The sequence below is a fragment of the Podarcis filfolensis genome (genome assembly GCF_964270895.1).
Source record: "Podarcis filfolensis genome assembly, chromosome: 6".
In the NCBI taxonomy this organism is placed as follows: domain Eukaryota; kingdom Metazoa; phylum Chordata; class Lepidosauria; order Squamata; family Lacertidae; genus Podarcis; species Podarcis filfolensis.
The window spans coordinates 6,886,989-6,908,868 of NC_139609.1; the positions used below are offsets into that span (position 1 = coordinate 6,886,989).

Sequence of the window (21,880 nt, forward strand, 5' to 3'; positions counted from 1 at the left end):
GGTGTTTATACTACATTTTTAAAGATTTGCCTTGAGAGAGTCTTTAAACCTCTTTTGTTGACCACCAGCATTACGCTTTCCATTTTTAAGTTCGGAATAGAGTAGTTTCTTTGGAAGATGATAATCAGGCATCCGCACAACATGACCAGTCCAACGAAGTTGATGTTCAAGAATCATTGCTTCGACACTGGTGATCTTTGCTTCTTCCAGTAGTAAGTCCTATTCATTCCAGTGGGACTGATATATAGAACCGCACTCTTAGTTCTTTAGTTCTTCTGTCATTGTCCAGATGGCATTAAAAGGCCAAATCTACCCCTCAAAGTAACCACAGCCCAGGGTCCCTGTTAGGGGGTAGCTGGGGGCAGGGGGGAGGGCTTGAGACCCTTGTCTTTTGTGCCAGGCCCAAGATCACCTACCCCTTTCCCCCTTAAAAAACCAACTGTATAATTTTTATGTTTTAATTTGCAGGGGGTCCAACCACCATATAAGCAAAGTGTGGGGATGGTGAGATCACCAGGCACTACCCATCTTAATTTGCCCTCATGCACCTGTAGATATAAATTTAGGGCTGCCATACGTCCAGGTTTTCCCGGACACATCCGGGAATCGCTAAGAAAAATGCATAGCTGTCAATCGTCCCTTATTTGGTGGGAAAGTCCCTTATCCCAGCGCCATGTCCTGCTGCTGTCCCTTATTGCTGTCCCTTAAATTTCCCGGGTTTCAAAGGAAGCAGCTCCTCTCCCTCCCTCCCTGCCAGCCAGGGACGAGGGAGGCTCCAACTGTGTTGCCTGGCTGCGTTGCTCACCCAATAAGGAGTCTAAGAACGACTGGGGGGGGGTGGAGCTTGCATGCTTTGTGCCGATCAAATCGGCCACGTTGCCTGGGGACTCGCCTTTGCTCAGCGCTTCCCAGCGGAGAGGTGATGGTGTTTTTCCTTGCTGCATCCCCTTTGCCGGGTTGCTGCGCTGTGGGAACCACCGCTTGAGGTTTTGTTTGGCTGCTGGCTGGGCTTTCTGCCTTTGGCTCGGAGGGGCTCAGCAGTTGAACATACCTGTGTGGAAAATCCCTTATTTTGGCTGCTGATCCCTTATTTTTGAGGCCGCTGGTCCCTTATTTTCAAATCTGTAAGTTGACAGCTATGGAAAAATGGCATCCAGACAGATTTTTGCTGAATTGGCAAAATGTCCAGGAAAACCCGGATATATGGCAAGTTGGGCTATTTTATTTTTAAAAAATCAAAGAAAAGCCTCAAAACGATTTTTTTTGGGGGGGGATGTTAGGGGTGGCAGTGGAGCTCAACACCACTTTTGGGAATATGGCAACCCTCATAGATTAGCATATGCAAATTTGCATCATGGGCTTGTGCCCCAAGCCTTTTACGCACCTTGCAACCCCCCCTAACAAAAATACCCCTCCAAACTCACCAGTTATTCCTGTGCTTATATTAGCTAGCTAAAGGCTGCAAATAAACTGCAGGTGCTAAAGTGGCAACGTTTCTAGGGATATTTTCAAAAGAGATTTTTTTTATAAAATGACATCTTTTTTGTATAAAGCAAACAGAATCGTGACTTTTTCGTGCCTGCGTTCTAATAATCAGATTCAGAATAGGACCAGAACCTGTTGCTGGACTTTGCCACTTTAGACTGGCTCATATGTCTCATGTTCCCCCATAGAAAGCTCTAGATATCAGGGATAAAACTAACTTAGTACCTTGCTCCTTGTTACCTAGTCTTCTAGATTTTCTTTTTAATAGGAAGGAATATTAAACCTTTGTGTGTGAGCCCTCATCTGCAGTCAAAGTCATGCAGCCGAAATATAGAGTTGCCTCTTATCTGAGAATTAGCTCTGAGGGACTCACAAGGAATAAACGCAAGGACAGCCACCACCTGATGTTCTCCATGTTCTCATCCTGGCTAGGCCTGCTACAGCTCATAAATAAATCTACTAAAATGCACAAATTGTACACCTCCGATTATTTAGCTGCATAGTCCAATTGCAGGTTTACTCAGAAATGTCACACTGTGTTCTGAGTGTCCAAGGAAACCTAGTACTGCCCCCCCCCTCCAAAGAGAGAGAGAGAGAGAGTGCAAAAAAATCAATATAAAACTCTGGAATTGCAGCCTGGGGTAAGTGATTACTGATCATTACCGATTGCAGCCTGTCTCTCTTTGGCTGTAGTGAGATTTTGTAATAATGATTTTGCCTCTCTGTGTTTGCACTTAATCCTGATTCATCCTAAATAGTTGTTGAGGAGAATCATGAATTAAGACTATAATTATGGGGGGTGGAATCAGTATACCTGAAGAGTCATATATGCAAACATTTTGACAGTTGTTATGAGCCTGCAGGGGTACAACTGTCATGTGTTGTCAGAAGCGCTTACATGACCAAGTGCTACAGCAATTATGACTAGTTACAGCAATAATTGCCCATGTGGTACATAGCAATGCATTTCTGTGGACCAAGGTAATCAAAATATCAGAAGAGGGAAGGAAATAGCACGTATTGTAAACATATTTTTTTTAAATGAAGAGAGCCTAAGAAAGCAACGGTGCATGGGGTGGTTTTTTTTAATATGCAGAACAAAAAATATTTGATGCAACAGACTGTAGATGGGTAGCCTAATTAACATGTCAGAATCATTTCAGTATAAACTGATATATTGAATTATATATATTCAATATATAAATTATATAAATTCAATAATAACAACAGCAACAGCAACTAAGTGTTATGTGGTACCCCCCGACTATCTAGAACGGGGGTCGGCAACATGCAGCCCATGGGCCAGATGCGGCCCGCGAAGACCGTTTTACCGGCCCCCGAGCCACCTCCGAACCGAGCGACCCGCTCAGTGAGTCCCCCGTGTGCTGCTCTAAACCAGAGCAGCGCAGCGTGGGGACTCGCCGAGCAGTGCCAGAAATCATGTCTGCGCACACACAGATACTGGAAATTGCGTCTGCACATGTCCGGATGCTGAAAATCGCTTCTGCGCAGCCAGAAACACCATAGCCAGACACTGGAGAGACCTGTCAGGAGTAAGAATGGACCAGTGGTACCAAATAGTATGGGAAACAGCCCTACTAGAAAAATTAACCAACAAATTGAAACTGACACAGGGACAAACAGAAGAAGACGCCTTTACCCCGGTATGGCTCCCCTTTATCACATACACAGCCCAGCAAGACAATGACAGTTCACCAACAGCATATGAATCAATATGGCTAACCTGATCCAAAACACCCACCCACCCCACTCACACACAAAAACAAAGCTCACCACAGCCAATCACAAACGAACAACCACACTCTAGGCCAACCCCAACCTCTCTCACCACCAAAGGAACACAAGTGAACAGCAGAGAACCTGCACGAGCAACGCTGACACCAAATCCTACGTACATTAAGCAAAATAGAAACATCGCCACCCATCCCCACCCATCTTCCCCCCTCCCCCCTTTTCTCTCTAATGTCTCAACAAATGAAACTGATTTGTAAAAATATTACATGGAAAAAAATATGAAAGACATTACACATACTTCTGTAAATCAATAAAATATTTAATAATAATAATAATAATAAAGATCAATTATTTCAAAGGCCGATGGCCACAGCTTGGCAGAAGTAACAAGGATCTGGCTATTATTAAGCTATGACTGTTGCTGATTCATTGAGTATGCATGAGCATTGGTAAAATTAGCATGTTATTTACTTCCTCTGTAATGGGGAAACAGGCTACTTGTGTGAGCTTTGCTTTACATCAGCTTGGCTTTACATTAAGGAGCTTTCTGCTAAGAAGTTGCTGAGACTTTGACCTGTGTTTTACCCGGTACTTTAGGATTCAGCACTGTAAAATTCAAAACACATTGAAAGCTCTGCAATAACAACATTGTGTTCAAGGCATTTTGCTTGCGTTATGTCAGCATTCCTTATGATAAAGTCAGCATCGTTCTCCGTGTAAACGGCAAATGGCTAAACTGCAGTTAACGCCACGCGGGTTATAACAGCTTTAACTTCAGTCCAACCATTTGCTGTTCATATGGGGAATGATGTTTTCATCTTGTGTGAATTGCCACTTTTTGCTCTGTAAAAATTGACACGAGGAGAGATTAGGGTGATAATCCACCATCCGAGTGTCCCCATTTTCCAAGGGGCAGTCCCGGATTTACAGAAGTTGTCCTAGTTTCTGATTTGACCCCGGAATGCTCTGCTTTCCCATAGGATGTCCCTATTTTCATTGGAGAAATGTTGGAGGGTATGGAATAGGGTGTCCCTGTTTTCACTGGAGAAATGTTGGAGGGTATGGAATAGGGTGTCCCTATTTTCATTGGAGAAATGTTGGAGGGTATGGAGTAAGTAAGATGTCCCCGTTTTCATTGGAGAAATGTTGGAGGGTATGGAGTAAGTAAGATGTCCCTGTTTTCACTGGAGAAATGTTGGAGGGTATGGAATAGGATGTCCCTGTTTTCATTGGAGAAATATTGGAGGGTATGGAATAGGATGTCCCCATTTTCAATGGAGAAATGTTGGAGGGTATGGAATAGGATGTCCCTATTTTCACTGGAGAAATGTTGGAGGGTATGGAATAGGATATCCCCATTGTCACTGGAGAAATGTTGGAGGGTATGGAGTAAGATGTCCCCGTTTTCACTGGAGAAATGTTGGAGGGTATGGAGTAAGTAAGATGTCCCTGTTTTCACTGGAGAAATGTTGGAGGGAATGGAATAGGATGTCCCTGTTTTCACTGGAGAAATGTTGGAGGGTATGGAATAGGATGTCCCTGTTTTCACTGGAGAAATGTTGGAGGGTATGGAATAGGATGTCCCCGTTTTCACTGGAGAAATGTTGGAGGGTATGGAATAGGATATCCCCATTTTCATTGGAGAAATGTTGGAGGGAATAAAACAGGGAGTGAGCAATATCAAAAGAACAAAAAAAAAGCTTGGATCATCTGGAAGCGCCAAGAGGGTGCAGAAAGGCTGCGATCCTGCCAGTGGCGTAGCGTGGGTTGTCAGCACCCGGGGCAAGGCAAGTAATTTGCGCCCCCTAACCCGTGGATTTGCGCCCCCAAACCCGTGGATTTGCGCCCCCTAACCCGTGGATTTGCCCTAACCCCAGATGTTGCGCCCGGTGCGGCCGGCCCCCCCTGCACCCCCCACGCTACGCCACTGGATCCTGCACACGCATGCTTCCTTGAGGAACAAGCGCTGCTGTTGAATTGGGAGAGGTTCGCTTATCTGCACAAAAAAAAAATCTCTTGCAACCCCTTCTTCGCAGCCCCAAGCGCGCAAGGAACGCTTTCGCCTCTTGGAAGCGCGGGCTCAGCAGGCGGGAGGGGCGGGGCCAAGGACCCATTCGAATCTCGCTTCCCACGCTCCCCATTGGCCGAGCGCGAGGGGCGGGCGCGCGCATGAGGGAGGAAGCCGGGCGCGCGCCGGAGGCTGGACGGGGGTGGGCGGAGCCGGGCAACCGCCCGCTGCTGTGATTGGCTCCGGCGCAACGCGCTGCGTTCTCAAAACCGCGCGCTCCGGGCTGGGCCGGCTTCAATCGGCCGCGGGATGGAGAGCGGCGGATGTTGAGGTTCTGCTGGCCGCTCCTTCGACGGAAACGCGCAGTGCGTTTTGCGCGGACAGTGTGTTTTGCTCCCGCTTGCGTTCGCTTTGGGCTCGCCGCGCCGCCCCTCCTGGCCCTGCGCGCCGGGCCGAGGGCGTCCCGTCGGGCATGGATTGCAAGCTGGAGGCGCAGCGCATCGTCAGCATCTCGCTGGGCAAGATGTACGGCGCGCGGGGCCAGCGCGGCGGCGTCAAGCTGCACCGGAACCTCCTGGTGTCGCTCGTCTTGCGCAGCGCCCGGCAGGTCTACCTGAGCGAGTTGGATGGCGCGCAGGCGGCGCCTTTCCCGGCTGCTGCTCCGGGGCCGATGGCGCCTGGTGCGGATCCGCTCCGAGGAGGAGGAGGACCACCTTCGAGGCTGCCCGTCTTTCCTCCCTCGCCTCCGTTTTTCCTGCAGCCGGCGGCGCTGCCTTCGGAGCGCAGGGCTCCCCCGTCGCCGCGGAACCTGGCGCCGGATTGGGAAGCTAATCGGCTGGCGCGGCGCTGCTGCGGCTGCTCTTCTCCGACGGCGGATGCCGGCAAGCAGCCGGCGGAGGCTCCCTCTCCGCCCTGCTGCCCCAGGAAGCGGGGCGCCGCTGCGCAACGAGGCGAGGGCGCGCCGTCGGGGAGCTCCCCTCTGAAGAAGCCGCGCAGGGAGCCGCAGAACCCGAGGCAGCACCACGACGGCGGCGGCGACCTGGAGACGGGCAACGTGGCCAGCCTCATCAGTATCTTCGGCTCCAGCTTCTCGGGACTGCTCGGCAAAAAGCCCTCGGGCGCCGGGCGGCGCCGGCGGAGGGAAGCCGAGGAAGAAGACGACGACAAGGACGAGGCGTCGGCCGGAGCAGCAGCGGACGCCGAGCCGGGGCCGATCTGCTGCGACGAGTCCATGCTGCGCAACCTCAACCCTTGGAGCACGGCCATCGTGGCTTTCTGAACTTGCCTATTTTTCCCCGGTTGCATATTATTGGGACCGCGGGGGAGGGAGAGAGAGGGGTGGCTGCACGTTGATCCGGGTTTGCTTCGGATTTAAAGCGGCCCAGCTGCTCTCGAGGAGAAGCTCCTTCCATGCGCCACCCGTTCTTTTCCCACGGAGGGATGCGGGCGCGACTGGACCAGGGCAATTTGCGGCGTTTAAAACTTTGGACGGGGTGGGCTGGAGAGATGGTTTCTCCTCCGTCCCCCCCGGTTGTGATTTTGCAGTCTGCGTGGAAGCAGCTCAGCTTTTTCCTGCCCTCCCTCCCTTCCCTCTTTCTATCCATCCATCCTCCGGTCGAGCGGTTCTGAAGGTCATACCCTTGCCTTGTTCTCGTGCCGCGCAGAGATGTTCTTCCGAGCAACCCTTGGAAAGTTTGCTGTAAGATTAGGGTTTTTTTGGGGGGGAGGATAAGCCCCTAAAGCACTAGGCTTGAAGGGCTGAGAAGGTGTGTTGGAACTGTGTTTGCAGATCTCTTGAGCGACACTTCCCTGGGGCGATTACTCCCAGCCTTTGTTTTATAAAGGTTATGGGAGAGAGGACACTTTGTACAATATTCTTCCTCCGGTTGATGTGTTTTTGTATGGCAATTGTAAACTTCTGGCGTGTGCAACACGTATTAAATATTTTGACATTGTTTAAGCTGCACTTGTGTTTCTGCCGTCTCTGGGCTGGGGAGGTTATGGGTGCTAATTTCTCTTCCTCCTTCAAATGGTGGGGCAGCAGCTGGTCGCTTCTTGAACCGCCTTGAGACCTCCGGGTATAGGGTGGTAAATAAATTCAATACATAATAATGATAATAATAAAGTAATTTAGTAGCAAAGGCACCGGAAAGGTGTGGATAAGCAGCAGGCATAGCATTGATCTGGGTTATAGCAACTAGGGATATAGAGGAAAAAACAGGTTGAAGGCAAAGGAAGCAAATATCCTTCCTTTGGCTGAGTTATGTGGGGCTTGTCTCAAAACATCCTCTTGATGCCATTAGACTGTCTGCACAAACCATGTAGCATAAGAGGTGAAAATAACAAACACGGGCATTTCTGCTGGGAAAGAGTCGTTCAAAGCTGAGACACGCATTCACAATGCTTGAAAAAGAGTGGTGCTATCCTGTGATGGCAGAGCTTAAATGTTTCAAAGGGCTCAGCTGATCTTAGATGTGGATGCTGAGAGCACGGCAAAGTGGTTCGAAACACTGGGCAGTTGGTGGTGTTGCCCTTTGTTCGTGACACGGGCAGATTTCATCCAAAAGGCTCTTGTAACATTATCCCAGAAGAACAAATGGCCGCATGGGAGTTGTACTCCAGTTACTGAGGGCTTTCTTTGGATATTCCCATTGAATGAGGAACAATGGGTGGTCCTTAGGAAGATGGGCGTGGAATGCTGTCCCTAAAGAGGATCAGCTGGTACCCACTTTAGTCTTGCGTTGTCACTATGCATTGCTAGGATTAGCCTAGTTTTACCCTGATTTTATTCTATTTTATCGTTTATGTTAGTCTTTCTCTCTCTGCCCCCCGCCCCCAGTAAACTGTCTTGTAAACCATTGGTGGGGTAGTACATACATATGTTTTGGAGCAGTGATATTTACATATTTTAAATAGAGTATGTTGCTAGATCCTGTCTTGAGTAAAGGGTAAAGGGACCCCTGACCGTTAGGTCCAGTCGCGGATGACTCGGGTTGCGGCGGCTCTCATCTCGCTTTACTGGCCGAGGGAGCCGGCGTACAGCTTCCGGGTCATGTGGCCAGCATGACTAAGCCGCTTCTGGCAAACCAGAGCAGTGCATGGAAACTCTGTTTACCTTCCTGCTGGAGTGGTACCTATTTATCTACTTGCACTTTGACGTTCTTTCGAACTGCTAGGTTGCCTTGAGTATACCAGGCCAAAAAAGCCTGCTGTATATATAGCTCAGTTCGTATAGCTAGAGACTGTTAATCCATATTGGGTGAAAGATTCCTTCATTGCAGGGGGTTGGACTGGATGACCCTTGTGGTCCCTTCCAACTCTACAGTTCTATATATGTATGATAAATCAAGGTATTTATAAATAATACCCTCCTTTTCCCTGCCTTATCAGGCTTTGCTCCACTTAAATCAACACCAGTTCACCATATCCCAACTACAACTAATCCAGAACGCAGCAGCCAGACTGGTGACTGGAAGTGGCCGCCAAGACCATATAACACCGGTCTTGAAAGACCTACATTGGCTCCCAGTACGTTTCCAAGCCCAATTCAAAGTGTTGGTGCTGACCTTTAAAGCCCTAAACGGCCTCGGTCCAGTATATCTGAAGGAGCGTCTCCACCTCCATCGTTTAGCCCAGACACTGAGGTCCAGTGCTGAGGGCCTTCTGGCGGTTCCCTCACTGCGAGAAGCCAAGTTATAGGGAACCAGGCAGAGGGCCTTCTCGGTAGTGGCACCCACCCTGTGGAACTCCCTCCCACCAGATGTCAAAGAGAAAAACAACTACCAGACATTTAGAAGACATCTGAAGGCAGCCCTCTTTAGGGAAGCTTTTAGTGTTTGATGTATTGCAGCATTTTAATGTTTTTTTGCAAGCCGCCCAGAGTGGCTGGGGAATAATAATAATAATAAATTATTATTATTATTATTATTATTAGCCAACTCCTCACCCTCTTGCGGCATGACATTCTTTATAGCCGATCCCTGTCCAGCCATACCTGGAGATCTCCAAGGCAGTTATCCAGGGGCTGGAACTTCCAAGTGGAGCAGACAGAAGCCACTATTCGGTGATATAGCCCTCTGCGTTGCATGACAGAGGTCCCAGGATTGATCTCCAGGTAGAGACTTCTTGTCCGAAAAGCTGGAGAGCCGCTGCTAGGGAGTGCAGCAATACTGATCTAGATGGATCCTTGGTTTGACTTGGCGCAAGGGAGCTTCCTACGTTCCGAATGTACCCTTCATGAGGCACAGACAGAAGTTTAGGAGGCATCTAATACTCCACACCAGGCTTGGCCAATGCAAAACCTTCCTAGTGTCTGCAAATAGCAAGGGGGGTGTTGCTGTGTGTCCATCCTGTGTCTGGAGAGGATTCTGAGGCCTGAGAAGGCCACAGTCCCAGGTAACTTGCCAAGTTAAATTTCAGCCTCAGATCTGCAAGTTCCTAGCATGAACTCTGTACCAGAGGCATACCTAAGCTCCCTTGGCAAGGAGCTGTAATGGCACACACCCCTGCCATCCCTTGTGCCCTTGGCAAGGAGCGCCCAGAGGAGCTGTGAGCCTTGCCTAGCTGCCCAGCGCAGCGGAGGAATAGCCCAGGAAATGTGCCGATGGGCTTCTAGCCCAGGGGTCAGCAAACTTACCGCGCCTCGGGCCGGTGTCTCCAGCGCCGATCGTGCGGAGGGTGGGGTAGTGCGTGCCCATACGAGTGTGCACATGCTATTTCTGGCACACTTACAGGTCAGAGGAGCACCAGAAATAGCTTGTGTGCATGTGCACGGGCCTCCAGCCCGGATGTGCACCAGAAATAATGCTTGCGCATGCACACAAGCTATTTCCAGTGCTGCTCCGACCCGGAGGTGGGCAGCAGTGCAGCGCCGGTAAGAGCAGGCAGGTGGTGGGGGTTGCTGTGGGCCGGATAAATGAGTCCCTTGGGCCTGATCCGGCCCACGGACCTTAGTTTGGGGACCCCTGTTCTAGCCCCTCTGAGCCAGAGTGGAGAGGGGTGGTTTTTTCCACCCTGCCAACTTCTAGGCACACGCCTGCTCTCTACCACCTGCAGATCACAAAAGTTTGGTATTTCTGTAAGCCTCGCAATAAGGTGTTGTTGTTGTTGTTGTTTAGTCGTTTAGTTGTGTCCGACTCTTCGTGACCCCATGGACCAGAGCACGCCAGGCGCTCCTGTCTTCCACTGCCTCCCGCAGTTTGGTCAAACTCATGCTGGTAGCTTCGAGAACACTATCCAACCATCTCATCCTCTGTCGTCCCCTTCTCCTTGTCCCAACATCAGGGTCTTTTCCAGGGAGTCTTCTCTTCTCATGAGGTGGCCAAAGTCTTGGAGCCTCAGCTTCAGGATCTGTCCTTCCAGTGAGCACTCAGGGCTGATTTCCTTCAGAATGGATCGGTTTGATGTTCTTGCAGTCCATGGGACTTTCAAGAGTCTCCTCCAGCACCATAATTCAAAACCATCAAATAAGGTATCTTCTGAGATTTAGGTTGGCTAGTTTTCCCGAAAAGTAGATGAGCTTGTAAACCTATCTGGATTGGGAACCACTGCAGATGCAGCCTCTTATAGCTGAATGTTCTCACGTGCAGGATACCAAGTCCTTGAGTATGTAAAACTAGAAGTCTAGCCTAGTTTTCAATGTCTAGGATCTGCTTGGGTGGAGAGCAATCCATCATGTGAAGCAGCCTCACACATGTGCCGTCTGAAGTGGTAAGAGGCCAGACAGGCTTACCAATACATCTGCTGTTTGTGAGATTTAGGCCTAGACTAGCAGCAAGTCTCCTAGCGACTGAGTTGGAACCAGTGCTGTTTGTGTGGAGCTCAGCTGATGCGATGGAACTTCTCCTCTCACTCTTCCCTCTGCCCGTGTTCCCTCAAAATATGCAATCTGATTTTCTGGAAAATATTTTGATGGTGCATGGCTGGCACGGGGTCATTGGAAGTGACCACGGCGGTCATTTGGTTCAGCCCTCTGCAATGAAGGAATCTGGGCAAGTTCTACTTAGAATATCCTAGACAATTTTAATTTTTCCTTCCAGTAGCACCTTAAAGACCAACTAAGTTAGTTCTTGGTATGAGCTTTCGTGTGCATGCACACTTCTTCAGATACACAGATTTAGACTGTGTATCTGAAGAAGTGTGCATGCACACGAAAGCTCATGCCAAGAACTAACTTAGTTGGTCTTTAAGGTGCTACTGGAAGGAATTTTTTTTTTTGTTTTGACTATGGCAGACCAACATGGCTACCTATCTGTAACTAGACAATTTTGTTTACCTTTCCCCTAAAATTCCAAAGATACAATTCATGGTTCCATGGTGAGTTGTCCTTAAAGGTTTAGGGTTGTTTTTTTATCATGCTGTTTCTCCCTCTTCTTCAATACTTCTTAAATACTTGAAAAACGGTCCATGTGTGGATGAGGGCAAATGTTTGAGAGCAGCTAATACAATTGCTTACTATTTTGAGAACTAAATATGTTGGCTTACGCACTCCCTTTGGCAGTGGAGGTTATGGGGAAATTTGGCACCCCCAGCTCAGGTTCATTTCAGTTGGGGCTGAAGATCAAGTCAAGACTCTACAGAAAAAGCAGGTGGTAGGTTGAAGGAAGAATTGGGAACTGGTGGCTGCTCTCGATCAATACTAAAATGGGGGGGGGGGAGGCTTGCTTTTTTGAAAATAGGCTTCCTAGCAGAATCTTTTCCCCTTAATTTTTGTGGTTCTCTTGGTAGTTTGTGCCCTCAGGGAGCTTGTCTAATGAGAAACTGGGAGGCTGGAGAGGGGAAGGAATGTCTCAGCCTTTGTGGATGGCAACGTTCAAAGCTGGCTCTTAGAAGGCTGTTCTGAAAAAGAATTTAGTTCTGAGCCTGCAGTTGGCCTCAGGTAACTTAAAGAGCTCACTGGAAGAGTTTTCTTCTTCGGCTGCAGCTGTGGCAATCACTTTGTGGCTTGATTAAACTTCGATGAAACATTTTCTTTTTTGCTAATGTCACAAGACAAACCTACCCGTGCTCTCCATGGAGATGTCTGCCTGCCTGCCGAACTCACAGCAGTGCCTTTCAGGCCTCAATGACAAGTCATTTAGCTATCAAGGGCAGCTTGCAAGACCCATACCTTTTGATGTGATGCAATATTCCATGTAGGGTTAAGGCTTCCTCAGCTGCCTGTTCTCTGAAAACTGCTCCCTGCATGGCAGACGGGCTTAGGAGAGCGGGAACCCTTTTCCATTCATGCATGGCTGAGGTAGGGAGATTGCGGCTTGGATCAAAAGGTGAAAATGTGAATTTGAGAAGGAAGATGCTCTTCTGCTCTGCTTCTCAGCAACACTGGTGCTTTTGTTGTTTGTTTGTTTAGTCGTTTAGTCATGTCCGACTCTTTGTGACCCCATGGACCAGAGCACGCCAGGCACTCCTGTCTTCCACTGCCTCCCGCATTTTGGTCAAACTCATGCTGGTAGCTTCAAGAACACTATCCAACCATCTCGTCCTCTGTCGTCCCCTTCTCCTTGTGCCCTCCATCTTTCCCAACATCAGGGTCTTTTCCAGGGAGTCTCCTCTTCTCATGAGGTGGCCGAAGTATTGGAGCCTCAGCTTCATGATCCCATTTCTACGATGGGACAAATCCATTATTTCTTTGATACTTACAGCATCATAGCTGAGGGCTCAGCTACATGTTACACGCACAAGCACCAACACATGCTTACACAAGAGCAACGTGACAGCTGTCTGCTTTGCTGCAATAGGGGCTTAAGGCAAGGTTGTTGTTTTTTTATTGGCACTGTGCTGGGGAGGCTGTTTGATTCCTTCCTATCTGTGGGTGTTCAGTTTAAGAACTTTAATTGCAATTGCTCAGTTGGCCTCCCTGGTTTGGCCCTGAAGCTCCCTCTCCCTCTGCCTCCCTCTTAGCACAGAGTTTCCCACAGTGTAGGCACCTGCTACGTTTCTTCATGCAGGGCTGCTGTTACAGGTAGAGTAGTAGGACCTAGGAAATGGGTGGCAGCTTGAGTAGGAGAGTTTTCGAGCTGCTGGGTATTGGAGGTGGTGTTGAAGGAAACCACACATTTTTGTGATCTGCCTGTCCTGAACAAAGTAATGGTGCTTTGAGTAGTTGTCTTGTATGGGAGCAGAATTATTAGTAGCCACTTAAACCGATCCTGAATCTGTCTTGTTGGCTATCAAATCGCAGCATGATTCCCACCGTGTTTTCTTTTTGGAGGAAAAGCTGAGATGAAACCTTCCGATGGAGAATAAAAGTACCATTTTTTAGAAGCCAAATCACGCTTAAAGGTAAAGGTAAAGGGTCCAGCCGTGGCCAACTCTGGGGTTGCGGCGCTCATCTCGCTTTATTGGCCGAGGGAGCCGGCGTACAGCTTCCGGGTCATGTGGCCAGCATGACGAAGCCGCTTCTGGCGAACCAGAGCAGCGCACGGAAATGCCGTTTACCTTCCCGCTGGAACCTATTTATCTACTTGCACTTTGATGTGCTTTCGAACTGCTAGGTTGGCAGGAGCTGGGACCGAGCAACGGGAGCTCACCCCGTCGCGGGGATTTGAGCCGCCAACCTTCTGATAGGCAAGTCCTAGGCCCAGTAGTTTAGACCACAGCGCCACCTGCATCCCAAGTCACACTTGGGCTGCTGCTATGTCTTCACTGTTCCCCAAGCAGCAGGAAGGGAAAGGAAAGAGCTGCATCTGGGGTGCTGAACCTCTACCCCCCCCAGGTATTGACAGCTCCCATCATCTCTGATCGTTGGCCATGCTGGTTGGAGCTGATGGGAGTTGGTATCTGGCAACTTCTACAGGGCCACAGGTTCCCCGTGTGTGAGTGGATGTTTTACAGTTGCAGGATGAACAACACAGAATCCGTGTATTATCCTGGGGCAAGCTGATAATAGCACACTGCTAGGGGTTGCAATTTAACTTGCTTTGCTGTTCTTGAATTTAATAGTGAAGCTTTCCTTTAAAAAAACACACACCATTATTTGTAATTGAGGGGTAAGCGAGATGAGCATTTAAGTCACCCACTTGGACACTCCATTTAGTTTGTAATATAAGATTAGCCTTAAAACTGGAATGTATGAATGGAAGTTCAAGCTGCATCTTGACCCCAGCTGATTTTTTTGGGAGGGGAAGGAGGAAAGAAGAAATAGATTGCAATGTGAGAACTCTAATGTTCCTGACTAATGCATTCTTTTATAGTGGTGCGGAAGAGGGATTTTTGGCATATTAAGAGATCCTTGCACACACACATCCCGATGCCTCGCTGCACCTAACATTTGGAGCAGGAATTGATGTCTGCTTCCAGCTGTGGATGACAGAGGTACCACCCTAGGCGTGACTTAGCCACCTCAGTGAGAACTAGGATGGACACCGTAGGCAGGTTTTGCCACCAGCTAACAGACCCCAAACAGATTTCTTTTGCAAGAGTATGAAGAATGAAGGGAAGCAAGGCTAAAAATAATTGTGGGAAAGGTGTGGTTTCTCCTGTGGAAATGACTGAGTAAGGATGTTGGAGGAAATGAGAAGCTCCACCCGGTTACTAGCAGTAAAGGTCATTTGACCTGAATAGGTTTAGGGGTCATTTCTATAACTGCCTTTTGGATAATCTCTGAATGTGGGGGATGAGAGACTCAAAGCTTAAATGGGAAGAACAGTTGCTATCATTAGCCTGTGTCCTCCAGGCCTCTCATTTTCAATGCTCTCTAAATTAAGGCATGCTTATTTCTGCGATGTTCATGTGTGCTTGTTTTAAACATGCTAAAATGTGCAGTTGGCAGGGAGCTTTCGGAGAGGGCTCCTTGCGCTATTGGGTGATAGTTTAGTATAGAAAATGCATCTGTTCAGCTGTGCAATATTTCACGGTGCAAAGAGCATTTTGTATGTGTGTGTGTGTGTACAAATTGCAGCATGAGGTTTGGGGTTGTTGTTTTTTTTTTGCCAATCTGTGGATTTTCCCGGAGACACATTTTTAGTTCACCAACTCCTCCTGATGCCCTCATTCAGTCTCAGCCCTGGTGTTTTGTGAATCCATTTCTGCTAGATGAGGCCAACTTATTGCAGAGCCTGAGCGTGACAGTTCCAAGGTTGAGTGTCTGGCTCGGAGTGGGGTCTCTTCTTAGTCTATTGAGTTTGGCTATTCCTAGTCTACAATGCTATTACAATCCTGGAGAAACAGCAGCTCCATCTGCACTATTCATTTAAAGCATTATCAGACCTGTGGGTTAAACCACAGAGCCTAGGACTCGCCGATCAGAAGGTTGGCGGTTCGAATCCCCACGACGGGGTGAGCTCCCGTTGCTCGGTCCCTGCTCCTGCCAACCTAGCAGTTCAAAAGCACCTCCAAGTGGAAGTAGATAAATAGGCACCACTCCAGCGGGAAGGTAAACGGCGTTTCCGTGTGCTGCTCTGGTTCGCCAGAAACTGCTTAGTCATGCTGGCCACATGACCCGGAAGTTGTACGCCGGCTCCCTCGGCCAATAAAGCGAGCTGAGCGCCGCAACCCCAGAGTCGGCCACGACTGGACCTAATGGTCAGGGGTCCCTTTACCTTTACAGACTACTTTAAACAGCCACTGCTTCCACCAAAGGATCATGGGAACTGTAGTTTAAGGTTGCTGAGAGATGTTAGGAGGTCCCTGTTCTCACAAAGCTGCAGTTCCCAGAGTGTTTTAACAATCCCTTTCCCCAGGGAATTCTGGGAATTTGGCAAACTTTGGGGGAGTATGATTCCAGTGTGTGTGTGTGCTAGCAAATGAGCCCAGGCAGTTCTCACCAAGGGCTCCAGCCATGCCCACTGCCACAAAGCCCACACTCGCTTTCAAGGAATGGCGAACCAAACGTTGCCCACACTCGCTTTCAAAGGAATGGCGAACCATGTTTGCAATGAACCCAGTCGGCAGCCACGGAACGGAACAGTCTTTCTGTCCCTTTATGACCACGTGGGGGAAAATACGACCTGAGATGACCTCCCCGATCGGCCCGCATTGTCCTGCGAAATATAACTCTGTCTATTCAGGGTTTGTGGCTTGTCTCATCAGTCTGGAATTCTGTGAACTTCCAGGAGGGAGAAGGACACTTCCGGGGGTCCGCATTCCTCATGCAGCCCCTCCTTAGCTTGCAGAGAAACAGCTGGCTGGCCACTTTAGGGAAATTGGAACCACCATAAAGCTGGACTGGGGGTAGTAGGAAGGATAAATCTGGAACCCCGGTCAAGATCTAAAGCCCAAGCCATTTTCAGAATGAGGAGTGGCAAGTCAATTGGAATGCATTTTGAAAGGCAGTACTTGGCTTAACTTTGTGGATTCATTGCAGAGCAGCGAAAGAATTAAAGGACACAGGTAGGTACCCACAATGAAATGTTGAATATCCTTAACACCTAGCAAGAACATTCCTGCTCAGGGCTCCAGCCATAGCTGTCAACTTACAGATTTGAAAATAAGGGACCAGCAGCCTCGAAAATAAGGGATCAGCAGCCAAAATAAGGGATTTTCCTATTGTAAACATACATTGGTAGGATTGACAGATGCTGTCAATCCGGCATGAGGCGGTTGCGGCGCCGCAGCGGCCCCTGAAGTGCCGACCTTCTGCGTCCCTCCCCATCCCCTCCTCTTCCTCCTCCCTCAGGCCACCTCCTCAGCTGCCACCACCACTGCCGCCTCTGGGCTCGCGGGCAGCATGGGCTTCTTTCTCTCCCCCCCCTTGGGCGGGGAAGGGCCGATGGAACTCCTCGCGCCAGGACGATGGCGCCAGCGCGCTCTCTCTCTCGCGGCGGAGGGCCCCAAGCTGCTGCTTCCCTCCTGAGCCGGGCGAGCATGAAACCCGGGAAATTTAAGGGACATCATCAATAAGGGACAGCAGCAGGACACAGCGCTGGGGTAAGGGAGTTTCCCGCCAAATAAGGGACGGTTGACTCCAGCTGGTCTGACACGAGACAAGACCATTGCAGTGCTTATCAAGACTCTCAGGAGGGTCTGTTCTAGGAGGGCAGTAAGAAAGCACACACACTGTTAAAACCAGGAATTGGGCAGTTAAATGACCCCCAAAACCCCAAGTCCCCACCATAGCCTTGAACTAAGGCCAGGACAATGACTGATGACACAGGCACCATACATACACAACAGCAAAGAGGCTCAGAAAAGCAGTCTATAAAATGGCCGCAATAAGCAGATGCCAAGTGTTATGTACTGAGTTCAATAGGATCTAAGATGCAGCAGTCTGATTGGTCCGCAGGAGCCATCCAATCCAGCTCCAGGTGGAAGTGAATCCACAAACTGATTGGCCTACAGGAAAATCCCAGAATTAGCCAATCACGTGCAGCCCATTGTGTAAATAATGTATATAAAGCAGATATTGCGGGGGAACTTCCATTCCTCCTCACCACTATGAGCTGAATAAAGAGCATGAAATCCACTCTTGACTCCGAGTATATTTCACCATGTATCATTCTGTTTCTTCTGACTGTCCAATACAGAATACTAGAAATTTCAAATAAACGCCAAAATTCAACAGTTTGACCGATTTCCTTGGTTCCAATGGCTAATGGCGGCTCTGGAAGAGGGGAATCCAGGGCTTCTCCTATCTCCATAACACCTTAAGCATAAGGCCACATACTCCTTGTCCCTCCATAAAGTGGGCATAAGATTGGAAGCGAAAAAAATATTAAAAGATTATTTTGAAATTAATTTGAATCAGGAGACAAATGTGAAAGTAGTATGGGATGCGAGCAAAGCAGTGATGCGGGCCCTTTTTATTCACCAAAGTGCATACCCCAAAGTTGAAAAAGCAAGCAATTCTACAAGAAAGAAAAAGGAAAGAAAAAGAATGATAAATTCCCCTCGAAAAGAGATATTAAAACAGGATATTAAAATAATTGCAAACACAGTTTTCAGTGATGATAAATCAAGAAGTAGAGTGAAAAATTAAACATTTAAAACAGAAACAATTTGAGCAGGCATTAGCCTGCTCCAACCAGGGAAATTATTAGCACAGCAAATAAAAAAAGGCAAGAGAAATCCTGTAGAAACAAAATTAACATAGGAGTTAGAGTTGTCCTGTGCCCTAGAGTTGTCCTAAAGAAATAAGAGAACAATTCATCAGTTTTTATACAGAATTATATCGAGCGAAATGGGGTAATTTAGATGAAATGCAAAAATATCTAGAGGACAGTGGAATACCTAAAATACCAATAGATAAAATGACAATTTTGAATGCACTGGTGATGTAAGTGGGCATAGGATTGGAAGCTACAAAACAATAACAACCTGGAATGGGAGCAGACGGAGAAAATGTTTGTCCTGCGAATCAGAGAAGAAAGTACAGTAAGTCATGGAGCTGAAGACAGCGGGTAGCTCATTCAACGAAGGTTTACAAGACACTGAGAATAAGTGCGAAGGAGGAAATTCAGAGTGGATTTACTACCCTGGTTTTGTTAGCAATTGCCACTCTCAATTCTGGTTCATCTCATTTTGTGGATCTTTCTTTGAACCACATGGGGTTAACTCTTGAGGGGGGAGAGGAAGGAAGGGGAGACATTTTTTTGAAATATTAGAGCACTGCTTGTCTGGGATCCCAGAGTTACTCCTCCTCTCTTAGTGAGTGAGTGTGCCAGATTTCAGCCTGAAAACAGCTGCGATCTGAGATGGGGAGGAAAGGAGGAATTTTATAAGAGAAAGTTGAACCAAGCTTCTCTGTAATGGCAATGCACATTATAAGGTTTGCTAAAACCTTGGACATCTGAGTCCGCCCCTAATTTCAGATGCCTGCAATTATTGCATTTCTGCACCAAGGAGGGTAGTGATAATTTTGGATTGGATTACCTTTACCAGTGAGTGTGCTGGTTGGAAAATCGACTGGCTTCATTCCAAACTTCAGCCTGAGACTCTCAAAACCAAACTTCGGGGGGCAACAGTGCAAGCTTTTGCATTCAACGGGACATTTTGTCACCAAAACAGAAGTTCAGTCAGTTCTCAGCTGTATAAAAAGGTAAAGGGACCCCTGACCATTAGGTCCAGTCGTGGCCGACTCTGGGGTTGTGGCGCTCATCTCGCTTTATTGGCCGAGGGAGCCGATGTACAGCTTCTGGGTCATGTGGCCAGCATGACGAAGCCGCTTCTGGCGAACCAAAGCAGCGCATGGAAACACTGTTTACCTTCCCGCCGGAGTGGTACCTATTTATCTACTTGCACTTTGATGTGCTTTCGAACTGCTAGGTTGGCAGGAGCAGGGACCAAGCAACAGGAGCTCACCCCGTCATGGGGATTCAAGCCGCCGACCTTCTGATTCGCAAGTCCTAGGCTCTGTGGTTTAGACCACAGCACCACCCGCGTCCCTAGTCTCAGCTGTATACAGAGGTCCTAAATAGCAGTTTCATCTAGCAAGCATAGAACAGCTATAGCAGTCACCTCCAAACAGTTCCCCAAAGTCCCAACCAGCATGGACACTAGTTGGGCATTAAGAGAGTTGTAGTCCAACCACAACTGGTGTGCCAGAGATGGGGCAAACCTGACCAGTAGAGAAGTAGATAATCTGTTGGTTACTCTCAGCCTCCATTAGGGATGCTGTAGCTCTTGAGGACAGCAGTACATCATTTTACATGGTACATTTTACCAATGTTGGTTGTCCTTATAGTAATGTAAGAGAGGGAGTCCTGGCACAGCCTGGTTGTTTGCCCACGGGCAAGGGGCGCCCAGTCTGCAATGTGTAACAACACATTATCCTGCCAGGACTTTGAAAGCCAGTTTGCCATGGAGAGATTGGATTCGGCAACGAGAGATGTTAAGGAATTTCTGGAGAGAGGCAGTTTTGAAATTTCAGGCATGGACCTCCTTGATTTGCACATTTGGCTCTGAATGCAATCTTTCTGAAAGGTGCAGAATTGCTAAATTTGGGTGGGTGGTGTGGGAAAGGGAAAGGGAACAGCTTTTAAAAAAAGACATTGGTCAATGAAAGTTGTGCGCACATGTGCAGGCATATGTACATATGTGTAGAGCATCCTTTGCCAACCTGTGTGCTGTCAGGGACTGATGGGAGTTGTAGTCCAACAACCCTGAGCTGAAAGGGAATAGCGCAGCCTCAAAGAGTTCTAGAAACTTGCTCTGTTTTCCTTTTTGCAAAACGGAACCCGAGATCCTCGGGCATCCTTATTTGCTTCCTTATAAGCCACGTGGAAATTCTGTGCATGCAAACCAGTCTGGCATGGTTGGAAGAAAAGCAGGCCTTGCATGTAAGCAGCTTCTGTCTTTGGCAGATAGAAACAACTCTCTCCCCCTTCCTTCCCCAGCCGATTTCCATTTCTTCTGTCAGACAGAAGTGACCCTGAGATGCTGCTAAATCCACCTCGGCGACCTTGTCGGCTGTTGCCAGCATTGAAGCTTTCCACCCTTGAGTAACGCCAGCCGGGGACCAGCCTTGCAAACTCCCTTCCTGGCTTTCAAAGTGACCTCTAGATGCCAAAGAGAATAGCAGTCTCCTAAGCGCTCCTTTTAATTCTTCAGCCGAGCTGATGGGAGTTTCCCCACAGGGAAGGTTATTCTGGTTGCATGTCGCAGACAGTGTGTGCTTCCCTCCGCCTTCGTGCAGCTCAGTGCCGGGGCTGAGCAAGGTTTCAGCTCTCTTGCCAACAGTTATTAATGCAGCCGCGGAAAAACCCACCCAGCCATCTGCTCTCTGCATCCAGTTTGGGGAAGCTTGCAAGTTTTTCTCCTCCTCCTCCTCCACCTCCTCTCTTTCCCCTCCTCCCTCTCTCTCTCTCTCTCTCTGCCAACAATGTGCGACCTCAGCTGTCATCTTTGGTTTCGTATGGGATTAATCTTGAGCCTAAGGACAGGTTTGGACATGTCTAATGCAGAGGAAGGACTGGCTGGGGAGAAAGGACAATGGAGCAATTTACTCAGGCTGTCGATAAAGGAATATGGGGAATGAGGCGTCGTGACTAAGGGCACAGGCGGAGACTTAGGGAGTTGCTGGTGGAAATCTAGCCTTGGCCAGCAGTTTGGAAGGTAGCCTAAGGCCCAAACTAGACTCAGTCTCAGATATGCCCTGATCCCAGAGAAAGAGAACGAGACAGATTTGCTGCTTTTATGAGCAAAAGAGGAATACAGTGGTACCTCGGGCTAAGTACTTAATTCGTTCCGGAGGTCCGTTCTTAACCTGAAACTGTTCTTAACCTGAAGCACCACTTTAGCTAATGGGGCCTCCTGCTGCAGCCGCGCCGCCAGAGCACGATTTCTGTTCTCATCCTGAGGTAAATTTCTTAACCCGAGGTAATATTTCTGGGTTAGCGGAGTCTGTAACCTGAAGCGTCTGTAACCCAGGTACCACTGTACAGAATAGAGTATATAATTCACCCACATAATACCTCATTTTTCTTTCAGCTAAGAAGAATTCTGGATCTTTGTTGCCAAGAAAAGCACCTGGGAAGAGAGGCTGTGGGGAGTTTATCATCATGTGCCCATGGATCCTCTTTGCGGCTTAATTTGGGGGGCTGCTTTCTAAATTACTGCTCTAGACCTGGGCTTCAAGATGTGCATCTGCTGCTGCCCCATTCAGTTTGACTCGGAGGGCAAGCCCCTCTCTTTTCAGCCTTCGTCTCTGCCATCTCTTACCTGCAATATGGAGACGATGGTTTACGGCTTGCCTTAGAT

General features: G+C 48.5%; 1 protein-coding gene across 1 annotated transcript; it reads left to right on the top strand.

The window, feature by feature from the left end:
* The first annotated feature begins 5,544 nt into the window (after positions 1-5,544).
* On the top strand, positions 5,545-7,203 carry IER5 (immediate early response 5). Its single transcript, XM_083620164.1, has one exon. The coding sequence runs from the start codon at positions 5,721-5,723 to the stop codon at positions 6,525-6,527; it is 807 nt and encodes a 268-aa protein (XP_083476290.1). The 5' UTR covers positions 5,545-5,720; the 3' UTR covers positions 6,528-7,203.
* Positions 7,204-21,880: the final 14,677 nt, after the last annotated feature.

Coding starts and splice junctions, on each gene's coding strand:
- IER5 (XM_083620164.1), top strand. CDS start 5,721: ATGGATTGCAAGCTGGAGGCGCAGCGCATCGTCAGCATCTCGCTGGGC.